This window comes from Apis mellifera, linkage group LG3 (assembly GCF_003254395.2).
Source record: "Apis mellifera strain DH4 linkage group LG3, Amel_HAv3.1, whole genome shotgun sequence".
Classification (NCBI taxonomy): Eukaryota; Metazoa; Arthropoda; class Insecta; order Hymenoptera; family Apidae; genus Apis; species Apis mellifera.
In genome coordinates, this window is record NC_037640.1 from 4,507,843 (window position 1) to 4,531,924 (window position 24,082).

Consider the following 24,082-nt stretch of genomic DNA (forward strand, 5'->3'; position numbering starts at 1 on the left):
CGATTAATTATATTATTATATATTATTTCATATTTTTAAATTATAAAATATAAAAGTTTGACTGTTTTAATAGATGGCACTGTCAGTATAAAAATTTGCATCACTTAATTTCGTAATAAAAATTTTGATAATCTGTATTCTTAGATTTGTATTAATGAATCAAATTTTTAGCTTTTTTTTAGTTTATTTTCATTACATTGATATTAAGTGATATTTTAAAAAGAACAATGAATTATAAAAGATAATTAAATATTAATTTAATATTTAACATGCTAAAAAATTGTTTTCAAAATTTAAATGAAATATTTAACAAATTTTATGATGGTTTTTTTAAAACATATTAAAACTTCATATACTCGGCGTAAAATAGAAAATTCAAAAAGAAATGGTTTGCGGCATACTATTTTCAGCCCCCGAAGTAAAAGTTATTACATAGGTGAATGGAAAAATGATATAAAAGAAGGTAGAGGTAGAGAAGTAAACAGGTATATTAATTATTATTGCTAATTATTATATTGATAATTTATAATAATTATATAATTATTATAAATAATATTAAAATTAATTAAAAATATTTATTATTATATTTGTCTTTTATTATTTATTTTTTTTATTTTATTATTAATTATTATTATTATTTTTTTATTTATTTGATATTTTTGACATATTTGAAAAGAAATTTCATTTTGAAATTTCATAGAGATGGATGGATATACGATGGTAGTTGGCTCAATAATAAAAAGCATGGTTGTGGTATTTTAAGCAAAATTTCAAAAGAAGATCATAAAATTCGCCGATATTATATTGGCGAATGGGTAGCTGGAGCAAAACAAGGATTTGGATATAACTGGTTCGAAGATGGTAGTTATTATGAAGGTGATTTTTGTCGAAATAAACGACATGGCTATGGTCGTATATGGTATTGTAATGGAGATTATTACGAGGGAGCTTGGAAAAATGATCTTTATCATGGTTTAGGAATATTCATTAAAGGTTTCCAAATTAATATCGTCTGTTTTTTTTTGTAGTTTGATATGTTTGATTTATGTTTGATATATAAAAATAATATAAATATATAAAAAAAAAATAATTTATCAAATAGAACAATGATTATAATTTAAAAAAAATAGATATTTATATCATTATAAATATTATCATTATAAAATTAAATATTTAATATAATTTTTATAGATAATGGCAATAAATATGAAGGTCAATTTGTTAAGGGCAAGAAAGAAGGTTACGGCACATTTTACCATATAATTACTGGTCAAAAGCAGCATGGTTTTTGGACAAGCGATTTATTTATAAATGGCACTATGTTGGATGCAGATTTTCGACAATGTGCATCTCGTCCGACGCCATATCCTATTCCAGAAGTATAACGATTATAAATAAAATTTCTATAATTTATATTCATTATAATTTTTCTTGATTCAATTTTCTAGATTAAATTAATATCGCATATTAAGAATTCTCAAGACATTTCTGAAACCAACGATCAAAAGGAAGAATTACCTTATACTGAAAAGTTATGTAGACGAATACCAAAACATATAATCCCAAATATATGTGTATCTAAAAACACATGTTTTTGTTTAAATTCTGTTTTATAAATAAATATATTTATTTTTTAAAATAATACATAATACAAACTGAATCGATGTTATTTATATAATTTATTGTAGCAAAAGTACTTCAATTTTGCATATTTTTTCTATCAACAAATCATTTGTTCGCAATAAAAAGTATGTACAATATAATTACCACTCTTTCAGCGACGGCAGTAACTTGACAACCAAGTATAAATACAACAGAGACAATAAAATAGGAAATTATTTTGTCTCCGCGTAAAAGACTTGAAAGTCACTTGAGCATGGGACGTCTTATAAGATTATAAAATAATAAATTAAATGAACAAAATTGTAAAAATTGTGAATAATACCGGGAAGCATATTTTTAAACGAAATAATAAGTACATTCAACGCGAGTTAGTCACGCATTGTCAATGAAAAATATAAACTTATATTCGCAATTGTTGCTTTTTGAATTATAACTAAAGAAAATTATATGATAAATATTACTGCATACTGTTATTTTGATAGATTAAGTCGCTATGCGAGAAAAGGAATGTTTGGCTTTCATGCGCACACTCTTTCATCAAAAATTACTTTTCAGTACGTGTAAAATTCATCACTATGTGGATAAATATAGGGAAGAATACATTATATCGCTTATTGAAAGAAATAGTTATTTTCTTTCAAAGTTATTATGTTTTTCAAGTATTGAATATTCTCTTATGTGATTCAAAAATCACATCTAATATAAATTTGTTATATACACAATTATTTTTGGATTTTCCCAAACTTTTTGAATAAATTTTTATCTTGCATTGTAATATATATAATATGTATAAGTTTATATTGCAGCCTGAGCAGAGATTCACCATCCTCCATTATGAAAGATTATCACATTTTAAAAGTAACATAAATCATGCCTCTTATATTCAAACTACATGCGTCACGCCAGCGGTTTGTAACAAATTTACACCATTCCTACCCTCAACATCAGTTGATTCTATTTGTTCTTTAAGTAACTCCAATTCTCTTATACCAGATACTGTGACTTCATATTTGTGAGCTACCAAACTTCGATAAAAATGTATCGCGAATGCAAGAAAAATTATTAGTACTGGTATTAATACGATACAAGCAGACCAAGCGGCCACTTGTGAAAAGTCATAAAACTTTACCCAACAAAGTATAGCAATTTCCAATAAGAATAGTAAAAGTCCTAATAAAGTGGAAAATGCCCATGCTACTTCGATGTACCAATGTAAACGTTCATGTGGTGATTCATGTACCAAACTTATACTATGTAAATTGCATACAGCTTCAATATTTGGTAAAATACACGTTGATATCATTAGAGCTAACATATGAACCGCGACTAGCAAAGTAGTACATACAGCGAAGGCAATTAACATCTCTGAAGGTACTTTCGTATCGGAATTCAATTGTACTTCAACCATGGCTACCTATGACAGAAAATTTTATTTATTAATGTATATAAAATATAATATATAATAATAGATATATAGTAATGCTGTGTAATAAAATCAATGTGTTCAATATTATATAATATTCTCTGTTATACATATACAATTCTTTAATTTTTAGAATATTTTTTTTTTAATGAAATGATATCTATTAATAATTTTTCAAATTAATAATTTGAAAAATTTAATTATAGACTAACTAAACATTAATATAATATTTACATTTCAATTTATGTAAATTTAAAAATTGTATTAATTTTATGTATATATATATATATATACCATAGCAAAACCGGAAAGTAGAGCAGACGTCTTGCTTGACGCTTTAAGTTTCGCTCGGCTGAGTTGTAATTTTCTCCAAGAGAGATAACCCGGCGTGTGAAGGCCATCTCCTGATTGTGACATCTTTGACTAGTTCATAAAAGAGAAAAACAAACAATATAGAGAAATTATATTAATATAAAGTTTGTAAAATAGAATTGAATGAAAGCAAATGATTGCACAATATGTTTAATCGAAAACAATATGCTAACTTGTCATTGTGCCTCAGGCATCGTAACAATTATACAATCTAATTGAAACTATCGGATCTATATTATCGGAGAATGTAATATAATTAAAATAATTAACAAAACTATTTTTTAATATATTTATAAATTGCGTAAAATAATATATGATTTTTTATATCTTATAGATATATTATAGATTTTCGCAAATCAGTTTATATGAAATTATATTTAATTTCTTAATATGATATATTAATTTGATATTAACCAATTAAAAATTTTGAATATATTGCATTGCTATTAATATGCTAATTTTTGTTAGTTTATATATATTTGCATTTTCTTTTCCTTATAAATAACATTTAAACATTTTACATATTCAGCTAAAAATGTTATATAAGACGTTAATAAAATTATTAGACAACTACAAACTATATAAATTCATAAAAAACTTACATGTGTTAAAATGATTTATTTTTAAATTTGTGTCACAATCATTAATTTGCAAATATAAATCCTAACTCATTTTTTGTCTTGAAACAGCGATCAATATATTTATATAAGATTTTAGATTTATGATATATGTTCGTGTGACAAAATCATTGTTGAAAATACATCGGAATAATTGCATATCCAGGGTTACTGGGTATCCGGATAATTGGCGCTCAACTATACAAGCACGTAAGAAATAAAGCACGTACCGAAAGTAGATGGCAACGTTGGTGCCAATGGGAGAACTTGCCAAAAGTCCTGTGTAGGACAAAAACCCAACGGGTGCTGAACGAAACAAATAACAAGGAAAATTAATGAAAAGATATAATAAAAAGAAAAAAAATTCAACTACTAGATTGATATATCTGCAAAGTTTGGCAAGCAATAGAACAAAATGTTATATTAAAAAAAAAAGAAAAAAAATCTTAATTTCTAAACAATAATCTTAATTTATAAACAATGTAAATATTTGAAAATTATTATAAAATTAAATTTTCTCAATTAAAAAATAAATAAATAAAAAAAAAGAAAATATTCTTTTTTCATGCCTTACTTTATATAAGTAATTAATTAATTTTTTTGATCATATAATTTCTGCTATATTGAGATCAGTATAATTATTTTAGATTATAATTAATCATAATCTAAACCAATTTAAAGTATCGTTTTCCGTATAATATACATCCATAGATAATATAAATATATTTTTTTAGTTACTATGAAACTATTAATATATTATGTGTTTGTGCTTTATGTAAGTTGAATTTGCGGACATAGAATAGTTAACACGAAGATAATTATGCGGCTGATATGATCGCCGGATAAAGATGTTGTATTATCAACAGTGATAATAAGTAACTAATATTATAATTCGTATAATTCCGATTGATTTTATCAGTATTTTCAAGGATTTCTTGAATATAAAATAATACATATTCAATTTTCTATTTCTACGAACATTAATATACAAGTTCTTTTCCGGGTAACAATCATCGACGATTCTCATGAATTTCAATCTAGTTTCCTGATCATGAAATCATCAACAGAATGAATTTTAAACAATAATATAAAGAGAGATTGATTTATCAAATAAAAACAAGCAACAAGCAAATTGATCCTTGTTATTGAAGTTCAATTGTAAAACAAAGAGACGTAAAAGATTTAATACACATTCTCATTTAAAAACTATAAAATAGTCATGATTGATTTAATGTTTATATGAAATTGTTCCAATTTTAATATCTGAAATTTTAAAATATATATAACTAATAATTTAACTAATAATAATTTAAATAATAAAATTTATAATTTTATTATCTATATATTAGATAATTTTGATTAATAATGCAATTTTATCTATTCATGTATTTTATTGAAATATACATTGTGTAATTATATATACATTTAATATTTTTTTATTAATTATATTTCATCATATTTTTTTTTGTATTTTTAAAATATGTGAATATTATTGTTTCATAACAAAAATATTATATTTATATATATTATATATAATAATTCATTCCCTATATTATATATAATGTTAATATAATATTAACATAATTCATAATATAATATTACTTGATATAGCATATCTTTATAAAATAAATTCTTGCCAGATAATTCTAAATATTTTTTCATAATATTATTTCCTGAATATATATATATACACTAAACTAAGATTATTAACATTTATATCTGTAATATTAAAAAATAGATCAAAATGACCAAGGATTCATATGTGAATCTTAATAATTCAATAAAAAATAAATGAAAAATTGATCACTAATAGAAGATGCGAATATAAGAATGTATATATGATGCTCGACGAAAGAAGACAATAAGACAATAATATAATATGTAGTGCGATACATGAAGAGATAAAAAGGAAACGAACTGTAAGATCAAAGAGACAAGGGGAGAACTACCGACCTGACACTCGTGGAACCGCTTATGGAAGCAGTGGCCGTCAATGTTGCGCAGATGTGTGCGCGCCACGTGTATCGGCAAATGCGAGGAGGGGAGTACCGCTCCGTCCTCCGCGCCAAACACTGAATTGCGTCCAGTGCTTGTCGACCATATGGACATTAGGCTCGGTTCTTGTGTGGCTTTGACAAACGCTAAAATAAAAAAAATTGTAATAATAAACTGTCCTAAATATTAAAATTGTTAATTATTATAATTGTAAAAATAAATTTTCATTTTACTAATTATTATAGTTAATTGCTATATATTCATACTATATATTGATTCACAAAATTTAAGTAATAGAAATTTTATCTTAAAATATTAACTTTTTTAAATAAGATAATGAAATAATAATGAAATAATAAGATTTTATTTAAAAACACATTTGCATTTAATTTCTTTTGTATTTGTACATGTATAAAAATTAATACATGTATATTACCTTGAATATAACCTTAATGCAATGACATGGTTTTAAAAAAAGAAAGTGAAAGGAGAGAATTAATCTCTCAATTTTTGAAAGTTAATTTTATTTCTTAATCTAAAATAAATTGATTGTCTTAATTTTTTTTAATATTTATAACTTCTTTTTATTTTATTATATATAAAATATCATACGTACAAAGTGTATCTGTATATCGTTTAGCTAATAGAACTTTTAACACTAATACATAACCTTCATAAACAATCAATTAACGTTTTAAAGGAGTAAATTTTTCGTTTATATTCATTGATAGTGCACCAAAAAAAGATTTAATAAAGATTTAAAATAAAGAAAATAATGGATTTTACTTTAAAAAATTTTGATTTTTTATTATTTTTAATGATCATTGATAGTAATGATAGCGGTGCACGCACAACGTTCGCTTTCATTTACATGCTATTATGCAAACGATATATTTCCTGCAACCTTTTCAACTTAAACGCCATCAAGGAGCAAATATTGAAATAAATGTATGCATGCAGAATTAACATTCTTTTTTTAAACATATCATTTGATCATTTATATAATATAATATAATATAATATATATAAATATTTGATACATAAATCAAAATTATAATTTATTTATAATTTATGATTTATAATTTCTATATATATATTTTTGTTCTAATAAGTCATTGTACTTGATAAAATTGCCACATATTATATATAGTATTGTTAAAAATATCGGTATTTAAAAAAAGTAAGTATTACTTTGATTAAAAATAATTGTAGCTAAAATTATTTATTGAAAATATATATATAATATGTATGTTGTGCAAATGAAAGATTATCAATATTATCAATAGTAAAAATAAATAATATTGACAATAAATCTTTGAATATCAATAAATAAGTAATATATATTTTGAATATTAATAAATTAATATTTTTTATATCATAATTTCTTTAAATATTACAATAAAATTTAATTTTTATTTATAAAAATAAATAAAAATTTAAAATTATACAAATAATATGATAATATGATTCATTTCAATGGATCTTAAATCTGTTTTTTTCACATAGCTATTTTTGTTAATTTGACCTTGATTTTATGCTGCCAAAAAAAAAAATTGCTGGAGATTATTTCAAGTTAAGTATTATGAAAAAAAAAATTTTTTTTCTTTAATAAACACTTCAATAATATTTGTTTTTCTGAATTAAACATATTTGAAATTTATATGTTCCAATTTATAAATATATAATTCCAATTTATAATATATAATTCATTAAAAATTATCTTTTGATATTTATTTTATATATTATTTTTATTATATATATAAATATTAATAAATTATATAATTATATAAAAAATATATATGTATATAAATTATTATATAATTTTATTATTATTATAAATTATTAATAATTTTATACCTAAAGGTTATTATAATATTTATTAGAATTATAACATATTAAAACTAACAAATATTTGATATAAGAATATGTTATTTAGATATCTATAACATTTTAAAAAACTAATTAAAAATTATAAATCTCAAATTTATATTCAGTGTGCTAAATATAAATTTTTATTATATATTACTTAAATTATTTATAATAATTTAATAGAATTAATTTTAATTATATTTATTTTAAAAAAAATATAAAAACAAATAAGTATTAATTATACATCTAAAAATGATTCATAATTCCTATAAATATAAATATGATTACTAGATAAGAAGAAAAATTTTCGTTACAATCTTTTTTTACAAATGATTCAAAACATTTTCATTAATCATTTGTAAAAAAAAAAAAACTATAACGAATTATCTATATTGTCATTGAGTTGCAACTAATATAGTTCAGAGATACGTGCCAATATCACTAAAAATACAGACGACGGTAGAATGCGTAGAGAGCTTGCTGATACGACTTATATACCAAATTAAATCATGATTAAAACAACTAAAAAAATCATTATTAATGAAAAATAATTAATTTTGTTTGATATATATAGATATGTCATGTCATTATATACGAGGTCAACAAATTGTCGAGTACTTAGCGCCAACATGTTCCTGCTATTTATGAATGCTATAAGATAATGACCATATATACATATACATATACATATATACATTGATAATTTGAATATGAAAAAAAAATTATTAAAAAAAATTTTATAAATAAGATAATTACAGAAAAGTAATATAAAAACTTTATAATTTTTTTAAGAAATGAGAAGAATAACATTGATTTTTTAATATAATTTATATTATAAATTAAATAAAAAAAATAAATAAAAAATAAAAAAAAATTCAGATAAAATCAAAATAATAATTCATTTTAGTAAATTATGTTTTTCAATAAAATAGAAGTATTAATAAATAATTATAAATTCTATTACCATTTTGAGAGAAATTGAAGTGTGTAAATCAATGTGCGAACTCATAACAGAAATCAATTTTATGTACTTTTCACAAGAAAAAAAGATGTGAAAAATAAAAAAACAAATAAAAACTTGATAGAGAAAAAACACTAGCATTTAATTTAAAATTATGATATTAGAATGTTTGGAAACTTAAATGGCATGAAAAATTTCGCAAACAACTAAAAATCACACCAAATGACAGTGGCAAAAGACATCAGTACACTGAATAAGAAACGCCGCGACATGGCATCGATGAACGTTAACGACTAACATCGAAAAAAGCCGATAATTTCCGAACGTTTTTGGCGCGTAAATTAGATACCAACAAATCTCAGATACAAATAAACAATGCAAATTTGATATAAATATTGATTTTTTTTATTTTATTAAATGAATAAATGAATGATAATTTATCAACTTATAAATAATCTTCTAAAATACTTAAAGATTATAAATAATTCTAAAAAGTCAAATAATTGTTATTTTAGACAGTAATTAAAATTAAACTAATTTTCTATATTAATAATTCTCTCTATATTTATTCTATTTATTATTTTAATTATATATTTTATATATAATTTAATTTTTATTAATTTCTTTCAATCTTAAATACATTTTACAAATTTTAAAGACATTTAAAATCAAATAAAAAGGAATTATGAGCGTGTTTATATAGATTGCAACATTTTCGTTTACATTTTCCTTGTACATCAAAGGATAGATAAAAATATAAATCAATACTTGACTAATATTAAATCAAATTTATCGTCTTTTTAACGACTTATAAACAGTTTTGGTATCTCCAATTTTATAAATACTGCGTACTGAAATACATTAAATCAATAATAAAAAAATATCATAAGATATAGTCATCTTTAAAAAATTCAAAATATATGTAATATATACATATAATATATAAAATTCACGTAGAAGTTATAGATGCAAAAATTTTTATTACAATAAGCTGAAATATCAAAATAGCTAATAATTTTATTTTATGAATTTTTTTTCATGTTAAACATCCAGAATGTGGTCATTTCCAATGAAAAAAAAACTTCCAATTCTATTATTTATATTCAGAATCAGATAATCTCTAATCTATTTATTTTATTGCTATTGCTTATTATATTTAAAACTTAAAAATTCTTTTTGAGAAAATTATTCACTTATTTTTCTATACTTGCTTTAATCCATATTAGACGCCTCATTAATGAGATTATTAGTATATATAGAAGAAACTGATTGCATGTGAGTCGACACTAACTATATCACTGAATCGCTTCGATAAATTATTATCTTCAATTTAGATGATGATAGATAGCCCTCTTTTGAAGTGAAAATATAATATGGACACATTCAATAAAACAAACATGAAAATCATAAAAAAACTAAATAAAAAAATAATAAAGAAGATTCAATGTCCTTCGATTTTATTGTATATACATAAACCGACCGTAGTATAGTATAGACTATCTTGTTCAAACAAAGCTAAGAGAAAAATACCTATAGTTTAAGAACCAGATCTTCTTACCCTCTAATATTTCTTTAGTGCCAGTATGGCCAACATGTAGTTTTTTCAAAACTATTTTCCAGAGAAAATATTTGAAAAATATTATACGTATATATAATGCAGCAATTGTTTAATAATTATTAATTTGCTTAAAATATAGCTAAAACAATATAATAGATATAAATTAGTGAATATCAATTTGATAATTTTTTAATTTTAAATTGTTATTTAATATTTAAATATTTTTGTATTTACTTGTGTATGATGCTTTATTTTATATTATATATATATATATATATATATATATATATATATATATATATATATATATATTATATTATATTATACTATATATTTTTATCATATAAGAATTTTAAATTAATTTTATAAATATTTTCAGAAATCAAAAAGAAAATTTTATTCAAATATTGAGTGATATTATCATAATTTGTTTTATCATATATATATATTATGAATATTATGTATGTATATAAACAAATAATTTATATATATATATATATTTTAGTTTTTTCAATTTGTGATATTAGAAAATTAAAAAATAGATATTAATATTCAAATTTTAAAATGTTATATTTTTTAAATAAAATTTTATAATTTTATAATTTTATAATAAATTTTTGTTCATTATTAAACATATAAAAAAAAAATAAATATTTAAAATCAGAATAAGAACCACTGTTCTTTAGTTCAAAGTATAAACATATATGTATATGGCTTCATTTCCTTTCTCGATTCTTTGAATTTAATAATATTTAAATACGTATATATCTTAATTAAGAAGATAATAATTCTTAATAATTAAGAAAATATAAGATTAATTTTTTATTTGATAAAATTTTTCTTCGATATTCAAAAATAGGAAAACAGGAATATAAATTTATAATTTCTTCGCACAATAATAAATTACGTCAATTTGATATGAATTGGTATGACGAAAAAAAATTGTCAAATTATATGTTATATAAAAATTGCATAAATTTAAGTGTAAGTTTATTTAATACTTTTAAAAATATGATATAGAATATTTAAAATAACAAGTTGTGAATAGAATAACAAATTAATAATGTATCTTAATGAATAAACAAGATACATAAACAAAATTGATGACGTAAAAATTGATTCAATATGAATTGAATGCAATAGAAAGTAAAATTTTAATATATTATACTTAATTTACAATAATGTTTTTTATTTAAAATATTATATTATAATATTTAAAAAATTACAATTTTTATTAGGTTAGATTACAGATAACATAAAAATTATAGATATTATGAATAAAAAAAAATAAAAAAAGACGATATATGAATTATAATTCAAATTAGATTCGATAAATATCGTTTAGATTCAATTTACTTAGGTATTTTTTAACGTAATTAATTTTTTTTATTGTGATTGTTTTAATAGATAATTAGAATGTAAATAATCAATATTTGCGGATTGGTATTATTTAAAATAATTGCAAGAAATTACTTACTTGACAAGGTTTTGATAGCGATAGAATTTGTTTAACCTCAATATCGATGAATGTATTCTGTCGTATGATCTGTTTTCTTGTCGAAATTTATGTCGGCACAAAACGCCGATAATGTATCGCTTGAAACAAAACTGCATTCTTTGATGCAAGTTTAACCAAATAATTACAATTACATGAATCACTTTCTCGATGCTAATTAACCAGAATATGGATTTTAAAATTGATAATATTGAATTTATTCGACGAAAAATTACATAAGCTGTACAATATCACTTATCATCCTACGCCATAACTAGATGTACGAAAACGAGAGATCGATCGAGTTGAATGCCAGTGATTGTCAATATTTTCATCACAGATAATATGAGAATTTTTTTACAGATGGCATTACTAGTACTTTGAAATGGCAGTATAAAATTGAATATCAAATTTTCTTCCAACTGACCCACAAACTACTTATAATAGTATTATATATTTACATATTATATAAATAAATATGGCGTCCGTAAACCCAAAATTATCAAGGTTACTATGATATAAATATGTAACAAAAATGCTGATGGATTAGTCATTGATTAGCATATAATATAAATTTATTAAAATATCAAAAGAAATCATACAAAATAATCAGTTAATAATAATCATAGTTTTCAAACAATCTTACACTGTAGTTACTTACAAATTCGCGCGTATTCAAAATGATCCAATTTAATACTACATTTTTCCCAGTGTATGCTGTAATCTGCGGAGGAAGAAGAACTCATATCTCAATACGTTGTCAAATATTTCCAATTTAAAAATAATTGAAAGAACTTTTGATTGATTTACGCTTCTCTATTATAAACTTGAACACGAACGGGACAAGTAGTGGGGTATCCTAGCACCGTAGCGCCCCAGGCATCATGAATACAGCGTAGAACAGAACGGTATCCACTCTTCGAGTGTCAGTCAGAGCGCAATATTCATTTTTAGTAGTGAATTGACTCTTGAACTGGAGCACGATGATCACAAGAGACACCTGTTGCGCCATAAACTAAGCCTATTACCGCGAAACACGAACGCAATAACTATGCATTATTCGAACATGCTTGCGCGCCAAGTGACAACGTAACTTGTTGATGATTTAATAGACATACAAAAGTTTTTCGAAGAAAAGTTATAAATTCGTTTATTTCATTAATTTTTTTTTTTTAATTCAAAGTGCATTTTAAATAGTGATTACGAAATTAAAGGAAAGTTAAAGGGAATTTGATTGCAACATTTTGTACATATTTGCAGAGAGAAGTTGAAGTATGGTAATTATTGTATCGATTATATTAATTTTTTTAATAATATTCATTAAATAATATATTTTTTTATAACAATGGTTTCTTTATGATTTATTTCGAATTTCATATCTCAATTTGATAATATTATATATTTTTTTATAATTCTTTATAATATCGATTGAACTTTATTAAATTAATATCGATCATTTATATTTGAAGAATTATAATTATGGATATTCATATAATTTTTTTTAAAATTCTAGTTATTTAATCAGTAATACATTCTTTAATACAATTTTTAAAAGATACAAGAAAAAAAATAAAATAAATTAATAAATTAATAGATATGTATAATTAATAGATATAAATTCTTTTTCCATAAAAAAGCATCATTTAGTTAAATCATGTTTCATTTCTAACCTTAATATTTATATAAATATATATATATATATATATATATATATATATTTACACATTTATTATTTTATAAAAAAAATAAGAATTGATTTTAACATTTATAATTTTGAAATGCAAAGTGAGTTTATTCCTATGAATAATAATAAATTGATTATTATACAATAATGCATGCTATGTCTATGTTATATTAAATTTTTTATAATTTATACGAAAAAATAAATAAGTTACCAAGTTATCAAAAATTCTCTAAATTTTATATCATAAATTATTATGTACAATCTATTAAATTATGTACAATCTATTGTATCTATTAAAATTTATTGATTATAAAAAATTAATTTCATGTTGATGTTAAACATATTTGACATTTAATTGTCAAAAATCTTAATAATAGAAGAATAGTTATTAGAAGAAAAGTTATCTGTTTTTAATTTCTTGTAATTTTATTGCATTGTTAAAGAATAATAATAATCATTATATTTATACATGTGAATATTATTATTTATTATTTTAGCACAAATTAAAGATCAAGAAAAGAAAAATCTTGTATGACACAGCATAATTTAAATTTACTATATTTGATTCAAGTATATCCGAAAAAATAAGGTTGGTATGATAATGAAGTTGATTTACATGTATTATCTATTTAAATATCTGTATAATCATGCTGTATAATCATACAATCAAATATTATTTATAATTAAATATAAATTGTTTCGATATAATTCCGTATGGATAATATAAATCAAATAATTATATAATATAATATAACAAATATGTAACTAAATATAGGTATCAAGGAAAAAGAAGAACTGAAATAATAACTATATAATAATAATAAGAACTAAAAGACACATAAAAAAGAAACGAAGATGATGAAAATAGTGGGATTGGAGGACAACCAACGATTTGCATTGATGAAAGTAAGTCAATTCGATTTTAAAAAACATATGACACTAGAGGTCAATGATGATATACAAAAAGCATTTAATATATTTTTTTGGTGAATTTTTTTTAAACATTATTGACATAATAAAAGATATAATTGTGTATCATCGATGGTTCACAATTGGTAAAAGTAAAACTTTCTAAAAAATTTAGAGAAATTTTTAGAATTTTTAAAATTTAGAGAATAACTTTATATTATTATAAAATAATTATAGAATAATCTAGAAAATAATCTCAAAATTTCATTATCAATTTTTTAATTTTTTTATCTTTAAATTTTTTAATTTTTCTTTGAGATCTTATGACTATCATGTTATCTACATAAAATGATTATATTTTAATTTCATATAATGATTTTTTTCTTTTTAATTATACAACCACTAATCAATGATCACTACTGTTATCATTCGCATCTTTTCAAAATACTGTTCAATCAATGAATTGTTATTACAATCTATCTACGATTATTCTATTATTACTTCCTATTTCTTTAAAACTTTCATTCTATATCATCAGCAACGGATATGTTTTTTATCATCGCTTTCGTTTGAAAACGTGTTATTATTTGATGAATTTCACCGAATGAAAACTTTTTATCGTGCGATTTGGACCGTGCATTCCCATCCATATTTCTTTCGTCTATGGTCGCCGATTTCTTTTTTTGAGAGTCGCTAAATCTATCCACACTTTAAACGATTTCAGATTCTCTCCTCGTAAAAGTCAATTCTTATTATACTTGTGTTTCTCTAAACACAAGTAGTTTTTTTTATTCAAACACTATGATGATCGAAAGGAAACGGTACCTCGTGTAAAACGGCACTTTCTTTATTCTGTCGTTCTTTGTAGATATATGTGATCTTATGTGACAAAGATTAGACAGATACATAAATCCATTTCCTTTTTGCTCATTACATGATTTGCTTATACATAATTCTATACTTATAAGTATCAGTTTCATCAAGTTTTCGAAAATTATGCTACATGATATAAGAATATAGTTAACATCGCGTGCGCAGTAGAAATGTTTTGTTAATTGATAATTTGAGAATTATGATAATTTTCTATTTATTCTACATTATTCTAAATAAGAAATTACACAAAATGTTTTTATAAAAAAATATTGATTTTTTTTCAAAGTTTTTGTAATATTTTGTAATAATATTTTTATTGTTATTGAATATATATATATTATATATGTATTATAGATTTATATTTTTTATACATATATATATATATATATTTAATTTTTTCTATAATTAAATATCAATTATATGTTAGTCATCTATAACCTATGAAGTTTTTTTAAGATTTAAATTAATACAGATTAAATAACTTTTTTTTTTCAATTAACTTTGTATATTTTTTTATAAAATCAACTATTTCATAATTATTCGGACTATCTCATAATTATTGTAATTGTAAAATGTACAAGTGAGATGGTATGAAGGATATTTATGAAAGATATATATAATATAACATGTATAACATTTTGAATATTCGGAAAAAATTAGTAAAAACAGTATAGTTAACATAAAACAGAAGAAATTTTCATCATAATCTGTTCACTTTTATATCTTTTTATTTTTCAGTAAGAAAATAATATAAAAATATTATGTGCATGTTCTGATTATTTATAATGAATATCATTATTATTCTTATTCTTACAAATTTCATTATAATTTTAATTTTTTCTTCTTCAATAATTTTCTTCTAATTCAATAATTGATAACTCAATTGTTAATTTATGCATTTGTGATAAAAATTAAAAATTGAAAAGTAAATAGTTGAAAAAAATATATTTAAAATAAAGTTATAAAATTTAATAGATAAAATGAATTTCTATTTAGTTTTTATTCATTTAGTTATTTTTACAAAAATATAAATTTGACTTCTATCATATTAAATATATAAATTATATATTAAATATATAAATATAAATATATCAATAAATTAATTATTGTTAACAATTGATGATGAAATAAAATTTAATAAATAGAATTTATCCATCAAATTTAAAAGATATATTTCATACATATCAATCTTATAATATATCATGATTTTTTAAGTCATGCTATTCTTCTCAATATTTATAATTTAATCAAGTATAATTTTAAGAAATTTAAAACAATTTTATTTAAAAAATAAAAGAAAGAAAAAATAAATTTTCATTATTAATTCGGTACATGTCGGTATGTATTGGTAACTGGTATTTCGGTTATGGGTAACCGGAGTGGGTTGACCTGTAATCTATGTGAAAGTAAATACAAGTGGTTTTGTGAACAGTACAAAGCGAAATAATCGAAGATTTTTGCGCTGACCGTAAAATCATCATTGCATTTCTCTGAAAAACATTTTGCTTTCACTACAAATCATAAATAAAAAGAGAATAAATAATATAATATACTAGTAGCAGATAAATCGTTTACAAATTGTGCATAGAAGCAACATTCCAAGTTTTATCTTTTTATTATGTCATATAATTACAGGTATACATAGTCTATCGTAATCTATTAGAAAAACTGTAATTTAGTTACATAATTTCTACAGTTTATTTTTTGTTATAATTTATAAAGTATACTTGTTCCAATTTAATGGTACGTTACTATTTCAATTTTATTATTTATTATTACTGCCTGAAATTTAGGATCATCATCGTATATTCATTTGTTTCTATTATTAAAAATTAATGTCAATTACTGTTTTCTCTCTCTGATTTAAAAAATACAAAATAATATATTATATTAATTATTGAATAAATAAACTGTAATGTCAATATGATAATATAGTAACAAATTATGAAGAATTAAAGAAAAATGAAAAATAATTTCCATCGCGAAAAAATAAAATAATTTAATTTTAATTTAAATTCTAATTTTCATATATGAGACATAAATGAAAAAAAATCATTCAATTATATAATTTAATGTATTCTGATTTTAGTTTAGGAAGGCAGTTCAAGATGTAACACAACCGCATCATGACGATAACTTTCTATTACGTTGGCTTCGAGGTAAAAATTCTTGTAATTTATTGTAATTTTTGTAATTGTTTACAAGATCTCTTAATATTACATGTATTAAATTATACATGTATTAATAAACATGTATTAAATGAATATAGCCTGAAAAAATCTAATTGCCCTAAAAAATCTTTAATCACACTTAATCTAAGCACTCTAAGCAAAATTTATATAAAATGTTATTAAGAAATTAATCTCTTTTTTTTTTAAGCATTATTAACAACACAGATAAAATGTACATTAAAAGAAACTTATATAAAATGTAAATGTTTCTTGATTTAAATTGAATTAAAAATCTTGAAATTTTGAGGATCAAAATGAATATTTCCTATTGGAATAATTTTATGTTTTATTGTAAATCAAATTAAATTAATGTATTTTCATTAATATAATAAAATTAAATATATTATTAGATAAATAAAATTAAATAAAAGAATAATAAAATCTTAAAAAGATATTTACATATTTTGTATAATACAATAAAAAAACTGATATCAGCGGATAAACACATTTTTAAATGTTTCATTATATATATATATATATGATGAAATTTAAAATGAAAATGAATATATTAGATACATTTCATAGTTTTGATATATTTTTTAATTATTTTAGATATCTTTAATTGATTTTAAGTTTAAGATAAAGTTTAAATAATTTTATTTTAAATATTTATTTATAATAAATATCTTTAAATAAAATCACATCATTTTCAGCAAGAAAATGGGATCCAGTTGCTGCGGAGAAGATGCTGCGTGATGTAAGTTTGTTTTTACATATATATATGTTTTTGCATATATACGTACATATACATATAATTATTAATGCGATCCATTTATATTCATTTTTCTTCTCTTTTTAAATTAGAAAAACTATCCATCTTCGTAGAAACTGAATAATAAATAAACATTTCTGTTTCGAAAAAATTCTTTTGAAAGGGGGACAACTTCGTTCAAACTTACTCTGTACTTTCACATATTTCTTATGCATCCTATATTTACACTATAAGAAATCATGCGATTAAAAATTTGATTATTAAACTAATTAAACATCGTTAATTAATTTCAATACATATAAGTTCATTAAATTTGTTTTATGTCTTTAAATCCATTGTTATTTTATATCATTTATTTTTTCTAAAATGCAATAAACATTGCCAATTGAATCAAATTCGAAAAAAATTTATTAAATAATATTTTTAATTGTTAAAAAAAACAATAGAATCTGAAAATAAAATTTTTTTTATCCATCTAATATAGGAAGCAAAATTATGTAGAAAAAGATGTGAGAACTATTATTTATAAAAAATATTTGGAAAATAGTAAATCTTTCTGAATGATTAATTAAGTTAATTAATATTAAATTCATAACAAAATTTAAATAAATAATTATTAATATAAGTAAATCAACGAATACATGAAAATAAATGAAAATAAATAAATATATATTTTTAATAAATTACAAATAGAAAAATTTAAAATTTATCTTTTTTGATTGATTTTAATATTATCATATAATAATATAATGATTTTAATATAATCATATAATTTTAAAAAAAATCATACCAAGTGAAAAAATATATTCGAACTGCATACTTTTTTTTATCGTAATCTTTAGAAATTTAAATCTACTTTTTTAATTATAATCTTATCTAGAAATTTAGATCTAGATATAATAACGATAATTACATTCATATCAATTGTTATAATTGATCAGTTATCCATATTTTGCGTTTGACTTCGCGGCTCCAAATTTAAACTTCAATTTTTCCACTTAAATTTAGCGACAAATTTAATTAGAAAAGTTTAAAGGAACATATTTCACAATTTCCTGAAATTTTATTGATTTATAGATTGAAAACTATGAATACTAATTGTTAACTATAAATATGAAACTTCATTTTACGGTCTAGTGATCAACAGAAAGAAAAAAAATAAAATTTTTTTTTTGCATTTTTTATCGTTTTAGATGTTTAGCAATATGGTAATTCTGAATTTTTTCTATTATATTCTCATTTGGTCGATATATATTTTTTATAATATTAAATATTATATAATAAATTATTTAATTAACGAATTAGATACATATTTGTATATTGTTTATATAATTGTTTCTAAAATAATATAAATTTATTTGAATTAGATTTTAAAATATTTTAAAATATGATGAATTATTATAATTAGGGATTCTATATTTCTAATATTTCCTTATAATGTAGATTTATATAATGCCATGAAAAAATTACTGTAATAATTATACAATAGAAAACAATTTACATTTAAAAATCAATTTATTTGATTTTATTAATATCCTTAGAACATTAATTCATCAAAAAACATATTCATTATAATAGATAAAAAGAGAGTATAGCAAATCTGTTTGCAATGTAAACAGGTATATTTTATATTCATATGTTGACTTTCTGTATATATTTCCTCTTATATTTATATTTTATATATTTTATTATAAATTCCATTATAACAAAAAAAAACAAATTATGAAAGAAAGTAGATTTCATTTAATAAATGGTTACAATTTTCTATATTATTGTTAAATTGTAAAATAAGGAATTTAATATATGATTTAATTGATGATGTAATTTTATCCATAAGTCATTATTACAATTAAATAATATTTTTACAATTAAATAATATTTAAAAATAATATGTAATAATAAAATGTTTTAAATATACAAATATATTTTATTTTTTCTACTTTTCTTCTTTCGAGTATTTAGAATTCCGGATATTGCAACATATTGATTGCTATATTCCCTTTCTCCTTTTCAAGGAAATTAGAAATCATATTTCTCAACTCTATTCGATTAATGTTTTCAATTCTTTATTTAAAAACATAAATTTAGAATCAAAAATGTTTTTTAGATTATATAGAATTTTTAAATTTTTCGAATTAATATTTTTTTTAATTTTAATGATCTATGAAATCTTCTAACTTTATATCTTTTTAATTTCATTATTTATAAATTTTCAAAAAGAGTAAAACATTTATTGATTTTGAAATTTGTTTCAAAGATCAATATTCTATAATTAATTTAAATAATTTTTCAGTCTATGGAGTGGCGAAAACAATGGGAAGTTGACAAATTAACTAAATGGGATCCTCCTAAAATTTTGAAAGATTATCTACCTCATGGTTTATGTGGTTTCGATAAAGATGGGGCACCAGGCATGTATAAATCTTTTTTATTTATTAACTCTTGATAATGAGATAAATATGTTAAGTTTTTTATCAAAAATAATAAAATTAAAGAAACAATTTTTAGAAATATTATTAATTATTCTAAGAAATTCTGATATTTTTTACAGTTATTGTTGTATATTTTGATGCACTTGATCTTTATGGTATTTTGCACGTAGTCTCACGTATGGATATGATAAAAATGACAATAAAATGTCTTGAAGAATATTTAATGCTGTGTAGAGAGCAAATGTTAAAACATGGTCCTTTGGCTGGTCAGGTAGTTGTAATATTTGATATGCAGGGATTCAATTTGAGACAGTATCTTTGGAGACCAGGTAAAATTTATATGCATCATGTAATCCATCATTATTACATAAGTCTTTTATGGTACATTTGATTTTTGAAAGTATTCTTACAAGAAATCTTTTTGATTCATTATATGCGCATAATCTATAAAAACAAAGTAGTGAGTAATGAAATTCTTATATAAGATGAAATAGTGTTTTGTATCCTGTAAATTTTTAAAATGATAGTGATGTAATCCTTATTAAATTGAAGTTTTTTTCATATTATATATTCCAGTTAATAATCTTTTTATCAAAAAGATAAAATTTGAAGTTTTTATAATAATTTAATAATTTTATTTTTCAGCTGGAGAAGTTGTAATTACCTTAATCCAAATGTATGAGGCTAATTATCCAGAAATTTTGAAAACTTGTTATATCATTAATGGTATATTTTATAGTACAATGTATATAACTATATAGTATGATATAATTATATATATTATTAATGTAATTATACATTTTTATAGCTCCGAAAGTATTTGCTTTTGCGTTTTCGGTAGCAAAAAAGTTCATGAATGAATATACTCTGTCAAAGATTCAAATATTTAAAGCAGATCCTTCTAAATGGCAAGCAGCGATATTTAGTAACATTTCAAAAGATCAAGTACCTGCTTTCTTTGGAGGTACTCTTAAGGATCCTGATAGCAATCCAAAACTTGGAACAAAGGTGAAGAAAGAAAAGAATTTACATCATTTCTAAATAAAGTTTTGTTAACTATACAAAAATATAATAGAATATTTATCAGAAATGACTTATTAAAATGAAATTTTAATTGATGTTCAATAACTAAACTCTTATCGATTGAATTCATTTATTTAAACTTTATATATTATTTATATTAGAATAAGAAATATGTAAGAAAGAAAACTAATATTAATATCATATCAATTACATAATACATACAATTTTTAATCAAAATTTCTGTTTATGTTTAGATTTGTCTTGGTGGCAAGGTTCCTCAAGAAATGTATGTGACTAATGATAGTAAAGAAAACTTTACAACGGTCACAATTAAGAAAGGTGGAAAATTGGAACTTAATATGACAGCACTCGAGATAGGATCTTTATTAAGGTATAAACAAATTTATAAATTAATTATGAGAATTTATTAATTGTATTTATTAATTGCGGATGATTATAGTTGGGAATTTCGAACCGAGAATCATGATATTAAATTTGGTATTGTAAAGAAAGATGATAATGGAATGCAAAAGGAAGTGATACCTATGCGACGAGTAGCTGCTCATCAATTAGATGAAATTGGAATTCTGACTTGTGAAGTACCTTCTACATGTGAGTATATATCGCGTTTTAGTCGAAAATGTATCAAAAATACTTTATTTATAATTTTATCTATTTTAGATTCTATTGTCTTTGATAACACTTATAGTATTATGAGAAATAAAAAAATCCATTATTCCGTGAAAGTTATACCACCATCACAATCGCAAGAAATAATATCAGCAGTTTTATAAATAAAAAATAATAATAAATACATAAATATTTTTTGATAAAAACATTCCATAGATTATTGATATTTAAAGAAAATTATATATTTTTGTTACTTTTATTTTTTCTTCTTTATTTGTATTATATTTAATTGCAAATATTAAGAATTTAATGGTATTTTTAGGTTTTATAGAAATGAATTTAAAAATAATTTATTTAATTTCATATATAAATTTATGGATGTTGAATTTCTCATTATAAAAACTATTTTTATTTTATGTGTATTATAATTGTATTATTATGTATAAAAAAATGTAGAAAATTTGTCTACAATATATATATTAATAAAAATTAATATTGTAGAAAACTTCAAATTCATTTTTTATAGACTTACACAATTATTTATTTTGGATATCCATATCATCATGTAGAATTGAACTATCTAATCATCTTCATCAGCAAGTAACATTTCAATTAGATCAAGTTTTAAACATTGATTTCCTTCCAAACGTTTTTGTGTACCCCATTTTGCTAAAGTAGGTAGAACTTTTAATTTTGTAACTGAGTTTGCTCGAAATGGACAATTTAAATCTTTCCAACTAAAAGAAGAAAATATTTTATAAATTAATTACTTTTCAAGAATAATATGTTAATATAATATGTAAAATATTTGATTTATATATATGTATATATTGATATATAAAATATTTACTATGGCCGATCTCCAACTTCAACTTCAATTAAATGTGCTGATGTAGGAGCTATTTTAAATCCTTCTTCTATAAAAGGTTCAGCTATAACAAAGATATAATTTTTTTTATCCTCACATATACATATTGTTGATTTATTCACAAGAATATTTTGAAATACTAAAATATATTTTAATTTTTATTATAATTTTATAAAAATACATATGATAAATAGTTACTAATTCTAAATTATTTTATGCAAAAATCTGGTAAGTTACATACGAATTTATGTTATGTATGAAAATATATAGTTTAGGTTATGTACGAAATAAATGACGACGATCGAAAGATTGTACCTTCAACACAGTCTGGACACCAACTTTTGCCGTTAGGAAGTTTTTTTCCAGTATAAAGTATGTAAATTGATTCATTAGATTTAAAATTTTTCATAAATTCGAAAAAATTTTCGAATCCTTCAACGTGGTGACGTAAAACCATTTTCTATTATTTCTCTTTGAACAATAAGTACAATATTAAAATTTTACGATTTTTTTTTATTACATGATATATTAGTTTGCAATAGCCTCTTATCAACTGTAAAAAGGTGACACCTATGCGAGATATTTTTGGTTGATATCGAGACGATAAGTAGAGATAGAATTTCTGATTAATTGAGCTGAATATAAAAACTCTAATTAATAAAGCTAATTTAATATTGTAAGTAAAATATTATAATAAAATACAATTTACAAAAAGATTTTATTATATTTGAGATATACTTGAAATATTAATATTAATTAAATATTTATTCAATAAATAACAGAATATTCTATATGATATATGATATA

At 21.3% G+C, this 24,082-nt stretch overlaps 4 protein-coding genes across 11 annotated transcripts; 2 read left to right on the plus strand and 2 right to left on the minus strand.

The window, feature by feature from the left end:
- Positions 1-282: 282 nt before the first annotated feature.
- LOC726857 (MORN repeat-containing protein 3) lies at positions 283-1,842 on the plus strand. 3 transcript variants are annotated; one of them, XM_016911373.2, is made up of 4 exons: positions 283-485; positions 677-993; positions 1,192-1,379; positions 1,449-1,842. In XM_016911373.2, exons 1-4 carry the CDS (start codon positions 298-300, stop codon positions 1,614-1,616), a joined length of 861 nt encoding a protein of 286 aa, XP_016766862.1. In that variant the 5' UTR covers positions 283-297; the 3' UTR covers positions 1,617-1,842. The 3 variants fall into 3 exon arrangements, with proteins under 3 accessions (XP_016766862.1, XP_016766863.1, XP_001122573.3); XM_016911374.2 differs by having other exon boundaries at positions 677-876; XM_001122573.5 differs by having other exon boundaries at positions 701-993.
- On the minus strand, positions 1,661-12,822 carry LOC412524 (calcium release-activated calcium channel protein 1). 4 transcript variants are annotated; one of them, XM_003249510.4, is made up of 4 exons: positions 12,575-12,822; positions 5,989-6,176; positions 3,341-3,469; positions 1,661-3,037 (listed from the first exon to the last, which is right to left on the minus strand). In XM_003249510.4, exons 1-4 carry the CDS (start codon positions 12,657-12,659, stop codon positions 2,507-2,509), a joined length of 933 nt encoding a protein of 310 aa, XP_003249558.1. In that variant the 5' UTR covers positions 12,660-12,822; the 3' UTR covers positions 1,661-2,506. The 4 variants fall into 4 exon arrangements, with proteins under 4 accessions (XP_003249558.1, XP_003249560.1, XP_395979.4 ...); XM_003249512.4 differs by lacking the exon at positions 12,575-12,822 and adding an exon at positions 11,896-12,260; XM_395979.6 differs by lacking the exon at positions 12,575-12,822 and adding an exon at positions 8,864-9,146.
- Positions 12,821-22,714, plus strand: LOC552489 (SEC14-like protein 2). 3 transcript variants are annotated; one of them, XM_624862.6, is made up of 12 exons: positions 12,821-13,190; positions 14,095-14,186; positions 14,373-14,503; positions 17,469-17,538; positions 18,264-18,307; positions 20,616-20,733; positions 20,874-21,083; positions 21,400-21,480; positions 21,563-21,762; positions 22,032-22,168; positions 22,238-22,389; positions 22,459-22,714. In XM_624862.6, the coding sequence occupies exons 3-12, from the start codon at positions 14,453-14,455 to the stop codon at positions 22,569-22,571; spliced, it is 1,176 nt and encodes a 391-aa protein (XP_624865.3). In that variant the 5' UTR covers positions 12,821-13,190; positions 14,095-14,186; positions 14,373-14,452; the 3' UTR covers positions 22,572-22,714. The 3 variants fall into 3 exon arrangements, with proteins under 3 accessions (XP_624865.3, XP_016766858.1, XP_016766859.1); XM_016911369.2 differs by lacking the exon at positions 14,095-14,186 and having other exon boundaries at positions 12,853-13,190; XM_016911370.2 differs by lacking the exons at positions 14,095-14,186; positions 14,373-14,503 and having other exon boundaries at positions 12,853-13,190.
- Positions 21,064-23,942, minus strand: LOC102656890 (thioredoxin domain-containing protein 17-like). The gene is made up of 4 exons (XM_395877.5): positions 23,591-23,942; positions 23,258-23,339; positions 22,940-23,144; positions 21,064-21,198 (listed from the first exon to the last, which is right to left on the minus strand). Exons 1-3 carry the CDS (start codon positions 23,730-23,732, stop codon positions 22,988-22,990), a joined length of 381 nt encoding a protein of 126 aa, XP_395877.1. The 5' UTR covers positions 23,733-23,942; the 3' UTR covers positions 21,064-21,198; positions 22,940-22,987.
- Positions 23,943-24,082: the final 140 nt, after the last annotated feature.